At 48.9% G+C, this 15713-nt stretch overlaps 1 protein-coding gene across 4 annotated transcripts in view; it reads left to right on the forward strand.

Moving 5' to 3' along the window:
- astn1 (astrotactin 1) overlaps positions 1-15713 on the forward strand; it is a 4064875-nt gene that overhangs the window by 3343137 nt on the left and 706025 nt on the right. For all 4 annotated transcript variants that reach the window (XM_072511608.1, XM_072511609.1, XM_072511610.1 and 1 more), the window contains one exon: positions 4728-4916. In XM_072511608.1, the coding sequence (XP_072367709.1) occupies positions 4728-4916 (189 nt within the window). The remainder of the gene's footprint in view (positions 1-4727; positions 4917-15713) is intronic.

Consider the following 15713-nt stretch of genomic DNA (forward strand, 5'->3'; position numbering starts at 1 on the left):
ATTGCAGGGACAACAAGAGGGCGTGGCACCGGTGCAGGATCACGTAGCAAACGCAGAACCAGATGAAGGGCACATCGATTGCGGCGGCGAGTAGAGCCATCAGGCAGACGAACCAGGAACGAGCGGGGAGCTATCTGTCGGAGAACCTCAGTGGTTGCTGACCAGCCGCCCTCCGGAAGGTGTATGCGGACATTACCTCCAGGCGCCAGGGCAGGAAGATCAGTCGCCCGAGCATCATGTGTCGCCTTTTGATGCTCACACTGTTGCTGCAGCCGCCAAAGTACCGGAGCATGGTCGGGGTCTGGGACGTGAATGGATGACACAGTGGTCCTGAGGGTGCGACCCATAAGCAGCTGGGCCGGCGATAGGCCCGTGGACAGTGGGGCCGAGTGATAGGCCAGCAAGGCGAGGCAGAAGTCAGACCCTGCATCAGCAGCCTTGCAGAGGAGCCTTTTAACGATGTGGATGCCCTTTTCTGCTTTGCCATTCGACTGAGGATGCAGAGGGCTGGACGTCACGTGTGTGAAGTTGTATGTGCTGGCGAAGGAAGACCATTCCTAACTCGCAAAGCTGTCACGGAGGACAGCCGATGACATGGTGTTGTGCAGGCGTATGACCTCTGGATAGCTGGAAAAGTAGTCGATGATGATGATGTAGTCCCTGCCGAGCACATGGAACAGGTCCACGCCCACCTTCAACCAGGGGGACGTGACCGACTCATGGGGCTGAAGGGTCTCACGGGGTTGTGCCGGCTAAAACCGCTGACAGGTGGGGCAATTGAGCACAGTGTTAGCAATGTCCTCACTTATTCCCGGCCAGTACACAGCCTCTCGGGCCCTCCGCCGGCACTTCTCAACGCCGAGATGGCCTTCGTGCAGTTGTTCTAAGACAAGCCGGTGCATGCTGTGTTGGAACACGATGCGGTCCAGCTTCAGGAGGACACCATCAACAACTGCCAAGTCGTCCCGAACGTTGTAAAACTGTGGGCATTGTCCATTGAGCCACCCGTCCATCATGTGGCGCATCACACGTTGCAGAAGGGGGTCGGCCGCAGTCTCACGTCGAATGTGGGCCAGGCTTGCTTCAGTGGCCGACAGATTGGCAGAAGTGAAGGCTACATGTACGTCGACTTGGCAAACGAACCCCTCAGGGTCGGACGGCGTGTTGACTGCCCTGGACAGAGCGTCTGCTATGATGAGGCCCTTACCCGGGGTGTAGACAAGTTGAAAGTCGTACCTCCGGAGTTAGAGCAGAATGCGCTGGAGGCGAGTGGTCATATCATTGAGGTCCTTTTGAATGACGCCAACCAGCGGGCAATGGCCCGCACATGCTCATCCCAGCCAAGAAGATGGCACTGGTTGCACTGGAGCACGCCCATTCCTTTGATGGGTCAGCTGGGACCAGAAGGTAACTTGGGGGTAGCGCTAAGTTCACAGTGGGCAGTCTCAAGCATGCACAGCTATATGGCTGCCTTGCAGGCTGCGGCAATGGTGGTCCCTGCCCATTTATCCCGACCCCATAGCCCACTTCCTGGCCACGTCCCGCTACTCACCCCCACCGCCACGGGCAGCACGGTAGCATAGTGGTTAGCACAGTTGCTTCACAGCTCCAGGGTCACAGGTTCAATTCCCGGCTTGGGTCACTGTCTATGCCGAGTCTGCACATTCTCCCGTGTCTGCATGGGTTCCCTCCGGGTGCTCCGGTTTCCTCCCACAGTCCAAAGATGTGCAGGTTAGGTGGATTGGCAATGCTAAATTGCCCTTAGTGTCCAAAAAAGTTGAGTGGGGTTACTGGGTTACGGGGGTAGAGTGATGGTGTGGGGCTTAGGTAGGGTGCTCTTTCCAAGGGCCTGTGCAGAATCGAAGGGCCGAATGGCCTCCTTCTTCACTGTACATTCTGTTAAATTCTGACAGAAGCCCCCCACCAGCAGCACAACTGTCAGCACACTATAGCGATTTCGGACACTTTTCGTACCCCCTCTCGCTCCCTCATCAGCCACGGCACCTGTTTCTCAAATTTGAACACCACAAGTGAACCTCGCTGTCAGTAATTCCTCCTCGCTGAGGCGAGGCATTGTGGGGGAGGCGGGGGGTGGAAATTGGCGGGTTAGGTCCGTAAATGATATGGCAACTGCGTTTACTGTACAATTTGCATGCCCACGCCGTCGTACTGCTTGGAACGTATTCACACTGCTGTCGAGGCATCGGAGCATGGCATTCCGTTGGACGCTCAGCGCTGGCCTTGATTTTCGGCTGATGCGCGTTTCTCCACCCAATCGTGTTTTCCGATTCCGGTGTCACTGGACGAAGAATCCAGCCCAACTTCTCTCTGGAACGCTCGATGCTATTATAAGGTAATGAGGCAATTCACTGGGTAGGCTCAGGCCTCACATCCGATTAAGTCAGGAGTGGAAAACCTGCCCCCGAGAGCTGCCGTAAACATCAGCTGGAGCCGTGGCCTACACCAGGGCCCTCCACTGGATCCCTGGAGAGAGTACGTGAGGTGGGATGGGGTGCATGGAGGGGGTTGCCCACAAGAGGGGTAGTGGAGTGGTCTGACGCAAGGGCTTGAGCGGCTTCTTAACGATCGTAAATGACATCTGACAACCAGTGGACAGTTTTTCTGCGTTAGTCCCCTCTGCCGCCCACTTTAATCCTGAACAAATTTCCCACAGCAGGGAGCACAATTTTCTGCACTCACCCTGCTTCAGCAAGTTCCACTGAACTCCGCCCACAGTCAATTTTTCTACACTGTTCAGTTGTGTAAAATAACAAAGGCACAGTTTATCAGCTATTATATGAAAGCGTTGCTAGCTGAATTGCTCAAAACTTTATTGTTCAGATGTTGTAATTCAAAGTACAGTTTCTACCCACTCTAACATCGTTCATTATTTTCCTGGTGGGGGGAGAGAGTTCTCATTTTTGTACTTAGTTCAATCTACCTAGCAGCCAATCAAAATGAACCCCCACGAGCAGAACTCCAAATCTTTGAGGTTTGACAATAATATTTTCAAACTTCAGCTAAGTCATCACTCTGTGAATGCAAAGAAATGATGCTTGATCCTCCCTGGTACGTTACTCACAGTAACAAATAGTGACCCAAATCTTCTGCTCTCCGAGTTGCTGGAGATGGGGCGTACGATAGTAGGTGCACAAAGGGAAACTGTGGATTTCCTGATTCACAGACATAGGTGGGATTGCTTCTAATGTTTAAACTTCTGGTAGGCTGACTCCCTGCTATCCGTGAGCCTCTGCGAATATCTCTCACCCTGATCTTAGGGGAGAGACTCAAGCCAGATATGCAAGATTCACCTTACTTACCCAGATAATGTCAGACAATTTAAGACGTGGCTGGCAGCTGTGTGATTCAAACGAGCACCACAACCTAGCCCCCCAACACCAAACCCCACCCCCCCCTCACCCGCCCAATGCCCACCAACCACCTGACTACCGCCCGAATATCAACCCAACCCCCGTGACTACCTAATACCCCAGACCCGGCATGGCTAACCCTCCACCCCCCCACGTGACTACCCACTGACTACTCCCAGACCACTTAACAACCCTCTGACCCAACTAACACCCCAATTCCCTGACCCAACCTGACCCCCTATCCACACAATTATCCTGGGCATGAAGTAGCTACCACCGAGCTACCCCCCCCCAAACCATCTGACTAACTTCCATTGCACCCAACCAACGTCCAAACTCACCCAACAACTGCACCCCCCCAACCAGTTGACTCCAGTTCAACCTGGCCCGAGCATCTCCCAATCACCTGACTACCCCCTCCCCAGTTCTGACTACCCCACGACAAGCAACCTGACTATCCTCTGACCCGACCTGATCACCCACCCAACTACCTGTAGACCAAAACAGACTACACCTAACTACCCCTGACCCACGTACTCAGCCATCACTGACTGACCCACCTACTAACCTCAGTCACCAAGTAACTTGACTGGATTTGACCTTCAGCTTGAATTGTCTAGTAAACAATATACTTGAGGCTATAGCATACGAACACACAAATTAGAAACATGAGACCATTCAGGCCCTCCAGTTTGCTTCACTATTTACTAATATCATGGTTGATTTGCTTGTGGCCTCAAATCCACTTCCCCTACCCCGGGAATCTTAGATTCGTGACTAACAAGGGAGCCAATCTACTTTAACCTTCAGATTATTCAATGCACCTGCCTCCACCGCTCTGAGGTGAAGAGAATTCCAAAAAGTTTTAAAGAAAAATTCTCCTAATCTGTTTTATTTTTAAACGGTGTTGCTGAGTTCTAGCCTTCCTCATAAGGAGAAAATATCCTTTCAGCACCCACTCTGTCATGTCCCCCCAGGATCTTGCACATTTGATAAAGATCACCTCTCATTCTATTAAACTGGATACAGACCCAGCCTGTCCAACCTTTCCCCCAGGTATCGGTTGAGTTAACTTTCTCTGAACTGCTTCTGACTTATTTATATCCTTTCTTAAATGAGAAGACCAAAACTGTGTACTGTAGTCCAGATGTGCTCTTACCAGAGCCCACAACTGTCCAAAAACATCCCATACTGCATACAGGAAAACCTTCAACTGATATGAACTGTATATTCAGCTGCACAACAAAATGCTACACTAGTTCTACCTCTGTTTACAACTTGATGATTTTTGCCCCCCTTGCAATATATGTTTGTGCCTATCTCTTTTTCAAAGTCTGTATTATTTTCTTGTTCCAGCTTTCAGCCATGCTATCCATTCCTTAGATGGAGCCACAGTGAGGAGCGACTTTGCATCGGTGCTGGAGGAATTTGGCAATCACTACATCCAGGAGGCGATGTATGGATTCGAGGAGACTTGCACCATTTGGTTTCCGAATCGTTCCGTTCAGAGACAGCTGTGGATGGAATACCAAGACATTAGCAAAGGTTAGTCCTTGGATCTGAACACTAAATGGATAATTTGAGGTCGAAGTTTGGAGGTTATCAGGGTCAGATGAATTCCCAGTTGTTTGCTTAACACAAGTTGAGTTGCACCAGCTGTTCCATCAAATACATGTCTTTTCATAACACGTAAGCACATTTATAACTGAATGAAAGTCAAGCTATCTCTGGTGATTTCTTATCAAATGCAATGTAATTTATAACCGCAAGAGCCAACAGAGTGTTGTGTCAGCACCTACGTAACACAAGCAATCTGTTACAAAATAATATAATTAGGTACAGCCTTGTAGACCAAGCTAACCTCTGATGGTATACTGGATGTGGCATTGTGACTATTTGCACTGAGCACAATATGATGGCGCAGTAGGACTGGAGAGCCCAATGTGGTGGGTCTATTTGCAATGGGAACTGTTTGCTGGTACCATGGGGCTGTTGAGAGCTGGCATGGTGGTGAGATCTTTGTACTGATTACAACAGGACTGTGGAAAGCCCTGCATGATCACCTCATCCTGAGGTGATCGCCAAATTGTTGTGACCATTAGTACTCAGCATGGCCTGGTGGAACGACGTTTTGTGAGAGAATCTTTTGTGGCAATGGTCCTACTGGGGAAAAAAATAACGGAACCCAGTGGCGCCGGGAATCTCACCGACCAACTGAATAGCCAGTGAAAGATCTGCACTGCCTCTTCAAGGAAGGTACACCGTAACCACACACCAATCAGGCAGTGGCATGGCCGCTAGCAGGCCTTCCTTTGAAATCAACTTGGAGATGGAAGTCCCACCTATTATGAGAATTGCCAGCTAATTAGCGGTTGGCAGCTATTGCATTCCTCCCTGAGGGGGCTGTGGCTACTGCCAGAAGGGCAACCTCAGAATCGCAGGATCGCAAAGGTCTCAGACTACCGGCAACTGATGTTTAAAGGGACGGTGGTCACAAGAGAGTGAGAGCCAGAGGGGTCAGTAGCACGGGCAAGGACGTAGGCTCTCAGTGGGACCTCGCCCGTCCCAATGTCCAGTCTCTCAATCGAGCACAGAGCACCTTTGATCGAATTACTCAACCCCCTCTCGAGGTGACAAGCGCCCTGTACATGTTCAGCTGTCATGCATGCCACATGGCGATAGACCCATTTGTAGCTAGATTAATCCTAGCGACAGCGCATTGGGACTCTTAATTGGCCATTTAAGGGCCTCAATTGATGACAGGCAGGAAGGTCGACCATAGGTCTTCACAGTCAGAACTTAATTTCTGGTGGAGAAAGAAAGACAGCGGGGGTGCAGCTATGTTACCAGCCCACCTAAGTATATGCCTTTCCTGCCTCTACCCTCACTACCCGTGACAGCAAACGATTCTGCGCAATTCCATAACAAGCCCTGCAAGTTTATTTTTGTAATGATCTTTAATATAACATCAGAGTTGCAAACTATGGCGCTACTAGAGGGAGCTAGTCTCAGAAGTATATAAGAGATGATGCAGAGCCTTGTGGGACAGAAGGTTGGAGTAGGTGATAGGAGCAGGAGCTGGCTAGGATTACTGAAGATAGTGAGAGCAAGAGAGTAGTTTATTATGTTGGTGAGTTAGATGTAGATGAGTATGCTGAGTATGGTTTATGTGCGATCAATCAATTGTTTGTTTCTTGGGGATAAGTATCGATTCCAGTTAGTAGTGTTCAACAAAATAGTTTTGTTGGTTCACAAAACTTATTGTTCTCTGATCAGCACTACACATGAAAGCCATCCGGATAGAGCAAGGCAGAGAACAACACAAGTGGGTGAGGGTGAGTGAGCGAGGGTGAGAGCGGGTGGGCGAGAGTGACAGTAGGTGAGGGGGCAAGAGGGTGAGGGTAGGTGAGGATGAGTGACAGTGAAGGTGAGTTAAGTTGAGAATGGGGCGAGGTTGAGAGTGGGCGAGTTTGAGGGTGGGAAGGGGCGAGGATGGCGGAGGGTGGATGAAAGTGGGAGAGGGTGGGTGAGAGTGGGTGAGGGCGAGAGCGGGTAATGGCAAGAGTCGGTGGATGAGGATGTGGGAGTGGGTGGGCGAGGGTCAGAACAGGCAAGAGTGGGCAAGGGCAAGAGTGGGCAGGCATGGGGGGGGAGAGTGGACGGGTTTGGGTGAGGCATGGGTGAGGGTGGGTGTGCATGGGTGAGAATGAGGGGGCGATGGTGAGAGTGGGCAGATGAGGATGTGAATGGACCTGGGTTAGAGTGGGGGGGTGAGGGTGCACGAGGGTAAGAGTGGGTGGGCGAGGGTGAGGGTGGGTGAGAGTGGACGAGAGTGAGAGTGGGTAGGCGAGGGTGAGAGTGGATCGGCGAGGGTGAGAGTGGGCGGATGAGGTGACAGTGGGTGAGGGTGAGAGTGGGCAAGCGTGAAGGTAGACGAGGGTGAGCGACGATGAGGGAGGGTGAGAGTGGGTGGTTGAAGGTCAGAGTAGGTGGGTGAGGGTGAGAGTAGGTAGGCAAGGTGAAAGTGGGTGGGTGGGTGAGGCTGCGAGAGGGGTTAGAGTGGATGAGGGTGAAGGTGGACAAGGGTGAGAGTGGGCGAGAGTGGGTGGGCGAGGGTGGTCGAGGGTGAGTGGGTGAGGATGAGTGGGTGAGGGTGAGGGTGGGTGAAGGTGAGGGTTTGTGTGGGTGGGCGAGAGTGAGGATGGCGTGGGTGAGGTTGTGGGTGGACGACGTTGAGGGTGGGCAAGCGGGGGTGAGAGTGGGTGAGGCTGCGAGAGGGTGAAAGTGGGTAGGCGAGTGTAAGAGTAGGTGATGGTGAGAGTGGGTGAGGGTGAGTGGGTGGGGGTGAGTGGATGTGGGGAAGAGTGGGTGAGGGTAGTTGAAGGTGGGTGACGGTGAGAGTGAGTGAAGGTGAAAGCGCGTGAGAATATGTGGGTGAGAGTGGGCAAGTGTAAATGTTGGCAAGGGTTGGCTAGGGTGAGAGTGGGCGAGGGTGAGAGTGGGCAGGCATGGGTGAGAGTGGATAGACAAGGGTGAGAGTTGGTGGGCGTGGGTGGGTGAGGGTGAGTTTGGGTAGAAAGAGTGAGAGTAGGTGGGCGAGGGTGGGTGGACGTGGGTGAGAATTGGTGGCATTTGTGAGAGTAGGTGGGCGAGGGTGAGAGGGGTAGGCAAGGGTGAAAGTGGGTGAGGCTGCAAGAGGGTAAAGGTGAACGAGGGTGAGAGTGGACGAGGTTCAGAGTGGGCGAGGCTGAGAGTGGGTGAGGCTGAGAATGGGCGAAAGTGAGGGTGAGAGTGGGTGAGGGTGAGCGGGTGAGGGTAGATGAAGGTGTGAGTGGATGAGGTTGAGAGTGGGCAAGGGTGCATGAGGGTGAGAGTGGTCAAGGGTGAGAGTGTTCAAGGGTGAGTATGGTCGAAGGTGAGACAGAGTGACATTGGGTGAGAGTATGCGAGGGTAAGAGTGGGCAAGGGTACGTAAGGCTGAGAGTGGGCAGGAGATGGTGAGAGTGGACCGGTGGGGTGAGAGTGGGTGGATGTGGACGTGAGTTGGTGGGCATGGGTGGACGAGGGTGAGAGTGTGTAGATGAGGGTGAGAGCAGGTGGGTGACGGTTAGAATGGGCGAGGGTGAGAGCGGGTGAAGGTGACTGTCTGCGACTGGGTGCTCCCATTAAAGATGACAAAAAGAGGATAGAAATGTATTTGTTGAATAACAGAACGTTTTTAATATAATAAATGAAAACATACAAGACATAGAAACATCTTTTTAGTTTGTTTTTGTATGTTTGTACCTAATGCGCAATTATAATAACTTTTTGTGGTTTCATTTTTCAACCAAGTAAGAATGTTTCTCAGGGATTCCTTCAGTATTTTTGGGTGGTCAAAAGGGTTTTGCGGCTGCAATCATAGAATCATAGAATCTCTATAGTGCAGGAGAAGGCCATTCGGTCCATTGAGTCTGCACCGACCGTCTGACAGAGCAACCTACCTCATCTCAGTCTCCCACAACCCTGTTCCAGATTACTGAGCCCAATGGGCTTAATCCTGGGTGTCCAATTTTCTATAGAATGCAACGAGGCTCCCTGAGCTGCGGAGGTTTTATTCCCAGCTTGCCTACCAATCCATATTTTGCCTCAAGTCACGTCACAGATGGATCCTGGATCCGGCATGTAGAAAGGAAGAAGCACGTCTTCCCTGCAATTGGGAATTCTAAACTGCGATGGTGAAATATCTGGCAGCATGTCCTGTAGGTATGTCTTGTGGAAAGACCTGAGCCGAGCAGAAACAAATGTCACAATATCCCCTTGTTCTAATCACAGGGAGTTTTGAGGCTCTGGATTCACACCTTGAGTTGAGCTTTCCCATTTCACAGTGAAGATTTTGAGCAAAACAGGTCACAACGAAATTTGAAGCCTCAATTTTCCACCAAATTCCTCTTCAATTTCATGCCCATTTGTGTGTTTCGAATCACCAAGCTTGAGTTCTTTGTGTGCAGACTGATACAGAAATGGGAGTTTCCAAAAACAACTGTAGGTTTGTAATTTCTGGTGGAAGAAAACCTGTGAATTTAGCATCCAAGCTACAAGCTTCACCCAAAGGTTTTTTTTTTGTGTTTGTCCAGTGGGTATGAGCATCGCTGACCTGGTCAATATCTGTTGCCCATCCTTAATTACCCGAGAGAGGGTGATAGTGAGCCACTTTCTTGATAACTGCAGTCCATGTGGAGGGCACAGCAGAAAGAGGGGTCGGTTGAAGCGATGTTGGATGGTGGGCCTCGCAGAGCAGTTGCAGACGAGCCGTCCTCCATGTGTGAGGATGGCGCCAAAAGAGCATGACATACCATGAAAACAGCTCTCCTGTTACGAATGGCTAAAAGTAGCAGCCAAAGCCAACACAGTGCAGGTGCAGCCAGAGTGCTGTTAGAAAGGGAGTGTCATATTTTAAACTCAGCAACAGTGAATGAACAGCGATACAATTCAAAGTCACGGTGATATGTGGCTTGGATAGGGAACTTGCAGTTAGTCGTTTTCCCATGCGTCTGCTATCCTTGTCTTTCAAGGTGGTAGACGCCGCTGGTTTAGAATGTGCTGTCAAAGAAGCCTCAGTGAATTGCTGCAGTGCATCTTCCAAATACTGCTGCCACTGTGTCCGGTGGTGGGAGAGTGAATGTTTAATGTGGTAGATTGGATGCCAATCAAGGGAGTTGCTTTGTCCTGGATGCTGCTGATTTCTTGAAGGTTGTTAGAGCTGCACTCATCCAGCCAAGTGGAGAGTATTCCATCCTTACCTGAGAAAGGACGTACTGGCGCTGGAGGATGTGCAGAGGAGATTCACTTGGTTAATCACAAAGCTGAGGGGGTTGGATTACGAGGAGAGGTTAAGTAGACTGGGACTATACTCGTTGGAATTTAGAAGGGTGCAGGGGGATTTGATAGAAATATATAAAATTATGAAGGGAATAGATAGGATCAATGCGGGGAGGTTGTTTCCACTGGCGGGTGAAAGCAGAACTAGGGGGCATAGCCTCAAAATAAGGGGAAGTAGATTTAGGACTGAGTTTAGGAGGAACTTCTTCACCCAAAGGGTTGTGAATCGATGGAATTCCTTGCCCAGTGAAGCAGTTGAGGCTTCTTCAATAAATGTTTTCAAGATAAAGATAGATAGTTTTTTGAAGAATAGAGGAATAAAGGGTTATGGTGTTCGGGCTGGAAAGTGGAGCTGAGTCCACAAAAGATCAGCCATGATCTCATTGAATGGCAGAGCAGGCTCGAGGGGCCAGATGGCCCACTCCTGTTCCTAGTTCTTATTAAACTCCTGACAATTGCCTTGTAGATGGTGGACAGGCTTTGGGGAATCAGGAAGGGAGTTACTCACCTCTGACCTGCTCTTGCAGTCATATTGCGCGCGATCTGCTGGCTGTTCAAGCCGGCGTGATATTCCGGTCCCAAGCCACCGCACGGGTTTCATGGATCGAAGGGCGCAGTCTCCGGGAAATCCTTTTGATAACAGCGGGGTCAGTAAATCCCACCCATTATTTCTATGGCTGATCCAATTAAATATCAATAACATAGAACATTACAGCGCAGTACAGGCCCTTCGGCTCTCGATGTTGCGCCGACCTGTGAAACCACTCTAAAGCCCATCTACACTATTCCCTTATCGTCCATATGTCTATCCAATGACCATTTAAATGCCCTTAGTGTTGGCGAGTCCACTACTGTTGCAGGCAGGGCATTCCACACCCTTACTATTCTCTGAGTAAAGAACCTACCTCTGACATCTGTCCTATATCTATCTCCCCTCAATTTAAAGCTATGTCCCCTCGTGCTAGACATTACCATCCGAGGAAAACGCCTCTCACTGTCCACCCTATCCAATCCTCTGATCATCTTGTACGCCTCAATTAAGTCACCTCTTAACCTTCTTCTCTCTAACGAAAACAGCCTCAAGTCCCTCAGCCTTTCCTCATAAAATCTTCCCTCCATACCAGGCAACATCCTGGTAAATCTCCTCTGCATCCTTTCCAATGCTTCCACATCCTTCCTATAATGCGGCGACCAGAATTGCACACAATACTCCAAATGCGGCCGCACCAGGGTTTTGTACAGCTGCAACATGACCTCATGGCTCCGAAACTCAATCCCTCTACCAATAAAAGCTAACACACCATACGCCTTCTTAAAAACCCTCTCAACCTGGGTGGCAACTTTCATCTATGTACATGGACACCGAGATGTCTCTGCTCATCCACACTGCCAAGAATCTTACCGTTAGCCCAGTACTCTGTCTTCCTGTTATTCCTTCCAAAATGAATCACCTCACACTTTTCTGCATACACTCCATTTGCCACCTCTCAGCCCAGCGCTGCAGCTTATCTATGTCCCTCTGTAACTTGTAACATCCTTCCGCACTGTCCGCAACTCCACCGACTTTAGTGTCATCTGCAAATTTACTCACCCATCCTTCTACGCCCTCCTCCAGGTCATTTATAAAAATTACAAACAGCAGTGGCCCCAAAACAAATCCTTGTGGTACACCACTAGTAACTGGACTCCAGTCTGAACATTTCCCATCAACCACCACCCTTTGTCTTCTTCCAGCGAGCCAATTTCTGATCCAAACTGCTAAATCACCCTGAATACAATGCCTCCGTATTTTCTGCAGTAGCCTACCTTGGGGAACCTTATCAAATGCTTTACTGAAATCCATATACACCACATCAACTGTTTTACCCTCATCCACCTGTTTGGCCACCTTCTCAAAAAACTCAATAAGTTTTGTGAGGCACGACTGTCCCCTCCTGGCTCTTCTTAGCTCTCTCTTTAGGTCCTTCCTAGCTAACTTGTAACTCTCAAGCGCCCTAATTGAACCTTCATGTCTCATCTTTACATAAGCCTCCTTCTTCCTCTTGACAAGTGTTTCGACTGCTTTAGTAAACCACGGTTCCCTTGCTCGACCACTTCCTCCCTGCCTGACAGGTACATACTTATCAAGGACACGCAGTAGCTGTTCCTTGAACAAGCTCCACATTTCCATTGTGCCCATCCCCTGCAGTTTTCCTCTCCATCCGATGCATCCTAAGTCTTGCCCCAGATACCCCCAGATATAACTCTTGCCCTGCGGTATATACCTATCCCTTTCCATCACTAAAGTAAACGTAATCAAATTGTGGTCACTATCACCAAAGTGCTCACCTACCTCCAAATCTAACACCTGTCCTGGTTCATTGCCCAGGACCAAATCCAAAATGGCCTCGCCTCTCGTTGGCCTATCTACATACTGTGTCAGGAAACCCTCCTGCACACATTGGACAAAAACGGACCCATCTAAAGTACTCAAACTATAGCGTTTCCATTCAATATTTGGAAAGTTAAAGTCCCCCATAACAACTACCCTGTTGCTTTCGCTCCTATCCAGAAGCATCTTTGCAATCCTTTCCTCTACATCTCTGGAATTTTTCGGAGGCCTATAGAAAACCCCTAACAGGGTGATCTCTCCTTTCCTGTTTCTAACCTCAGCCCATACTACCTCAGTAGACGAGTCTTCATCAAACGTCCTTTCTGCCACCGTAATACTGTCCTTGACTAACAATGCCACCCCAACAGTATCCAAAGCGGTATACTTGTTACTCAGGGGAACGACCACAGTGAATCCCTGTACTGACTGCTTCCTCCCAGCCCCTCTCACCGTCACCCATCTATCCAGCTCCAGCTCCCTAATGCGGTTTCTGAGGAGCTGGAAATGGGTGCACTTCCCACAGATGAAATCAACAGGGACACTGACGGCGTCCCTCACCTCAAACATTCTGCAGGAGGAACATTGCACTACCTTCCCTGCCATCCCCTCTAGATAAAAAAAGAAAAAGAAAGAAAGAGCTTACCTGTTATTCACTCCCCTTCTCAGCAAGCACTCACTCAGCAATCTCTGCGCCCCGCACGATAACACCTGCCCTCGAGCCTTCCTCTGATCAATGGTAACCCCTAGGATATTGATGCTGGGGAATTCAGTGATAGTACTGGTGGTAATGTGAAGTGGAGATGGTTAAATTGTCTCTTGTTAGAGGTGGTCATTCCTTGGCACTTATGTGGTATGACCTACTTGCCACTTATCAGCTCAAGCCAGGATGTTGTCCAGGTCATGTTGCATATGATATGGACTGCTAAGGGTGTGAGAATGATATTGTAAACTGTACAATCATAAAATCATAGAACCCCTACAGTGCAGAAGGATGCCATTCGGCACATCGAGTCTGCACTGGCCCTCTAAAAGAGTACTTCACCCAAGCTCACTCCCCTGCCCTATTTCATTAACTCCCTAATCTAACCTACACATCTGTTTGGACACTAATCAGTACGGATTTCCACTTCTGACTTGATAAAAAACGGAAGGTCAGTGATGAGAGGCATCTGAAGATGATTGGGCTTTAGGACACTACATTAAGGAATTCCTGCTGTGGTATCCTGGGCTGAGATGGTTGGTCACCAATAACTACAGCCCTCTTCCATTGTGCTTGGTATGACTCCAACAAATGCAGAGTTTTGCCCTTGATTCCCATTAACTTCAGTTTTGTTTGGGTACCTTGATGCTTTGCTCAGTCAAGTGCTGCCAAATGATGTCAAAGGTAGCCACTCTCACCTCACCTCTGTAGTTCAGCTCCTTTCACCATGTTTGGAGCAAGGCTGTCTGCAACCTAGAGTCGAATGGCTTTGGCAGAACCCAAACTGAGCTTCAGTGATCAGGTTATTGCTGTTGCTTGATGGCACTGTCGACGACAATTCCTCTTACTTTGCTGATTGAGAGTGGAATGATGGAGGCGGCAATTGGTCAGGTTGGATTTGTCCTGCTTTTTATGAACTGGACGTACTTTGGCAATTTTTCACCTTGTCGGGTAAATGCCAATACTGTAGGTACTGTCAACTAGTCTACTGGATAGGCTCGCAGGGACTCAAATACTGAAAGGGACATTGGGTGGTGGAAGAGGAGAGGGGCGGCAGTTCAGGTGCAATCCATCTATCTTTGAGCCACTCTTGTCTTCTCCCTCATGGATACAGCCTGGAATTGCAGTGTAGGTAACAATGGAGGTTGCGGCATGAAACCAACCTTGACCTTCCTCATTTTAACTTGAACGTATCAAAGTGCTTTTCTGAATGAAGTACTTAAATGAAGTACTTTTGAAATGTAGTCATTCTTGCAATGTTAGAAACATGGCAACCAATATGTGCACAGCAAGTTCCCACAAGCAGCAGTGTGATGATGCTTTTGTGGCATTGAGTGATTAGCCAGGACACAGGGGATAATTCCTCTGCGCCTCTTTGAAATAGTACCATGGGATCTTCAATATCCACTCCAGAAGACTGATGGGGCTTCTACCTAAGGCCTTATCAGAAAGGCAGAAGCTCCAGAGGCATGATTAAACAAACTAAAAAGTGCCGTTGTTTGAGCTTGAAAGCTGCCTTGAAGCAGCAGAACGCAGGGGCGTATGGCAAAGGTTGAGAATGTGGATTTCCCAACGTATCTGAAACAAATCCTGCTTGATTAAATTCTTTGAGAAAACAAGAGATTGTGATGGACAAAATAATTTACCAAGATCATATTTTTCCTCCAACATGATGAGCTCCACGTGTGGGTAACGCCATCTCCTGGAGGTTTCACCATTAGACGCCCTGTCATCAACCATCCCCCTCCCAACAAGTTGAATCGCCTTTTTCTCATCCTCTCCAATATTCTTGTGGAGAATAACTAAAAGGGTTCAAATTTTTTTAAAAAATCTTGTTTTAATTTTCCTATAATTTTTCTCGCAGCAGTTTTTAGTCTTGAATTCCTAATGACTCCTGGATAATCCTCGAGGATTGGCAATTCAGTAACAACTGAAATGTTGCAGTGGTACATCAGGGAACTGACATAAAGAATTAATAGCAAGGGGGAAAAAAGATGACTTCATGTGGAATAATGTTTATAAAAATCCAGCTTCTCTATTATTTTGACATGATGGTTATTGGATTTGTCTTTCTTCTTGGCTTAACTTTCCTGCTCCACCTTCAAGTCAGAAGGTTGTAGGATTCTGTCACATTCCAGCACACGAGTATAACAATGTACACCAGGCTTGCCCAACCGACTTGCCTGGGCTGGTGGGGTAGGAGGCACATTTTCATTATCTTTCTCACTCACGGGGCCAATTAGCAGATTTTGGAAAGACATGAATTACAAACTAAAGTAGAGGATGAAGAAAAGAATCAACTTGCTGAGCCAAGATAACGCAATGTCAAAGCAACAATTTGATAGTTAAAAAAAAGAGTAATGAATATAAATGAACATTATACTCTTAAGAGGGTGAGAGCGTGACTGGA

This window comes from Scyliorhinus torazame, chromosome 7 (genome assembly GCF_047496885.1).
Source record: "Scyliorhinus torazame isolate Kashiwa2021f chromosome 7, sScyTor2.1, whole genome shotgun sequence".
Taxonomy (NCBI): domain Eukaryota; kingdom Metazoa; phylum Chordata; class Chondrichthyes; order Carcharhiniformes; family Scyliorhinidae; genus Scyliorhinus; species Scyliorhinus torazame.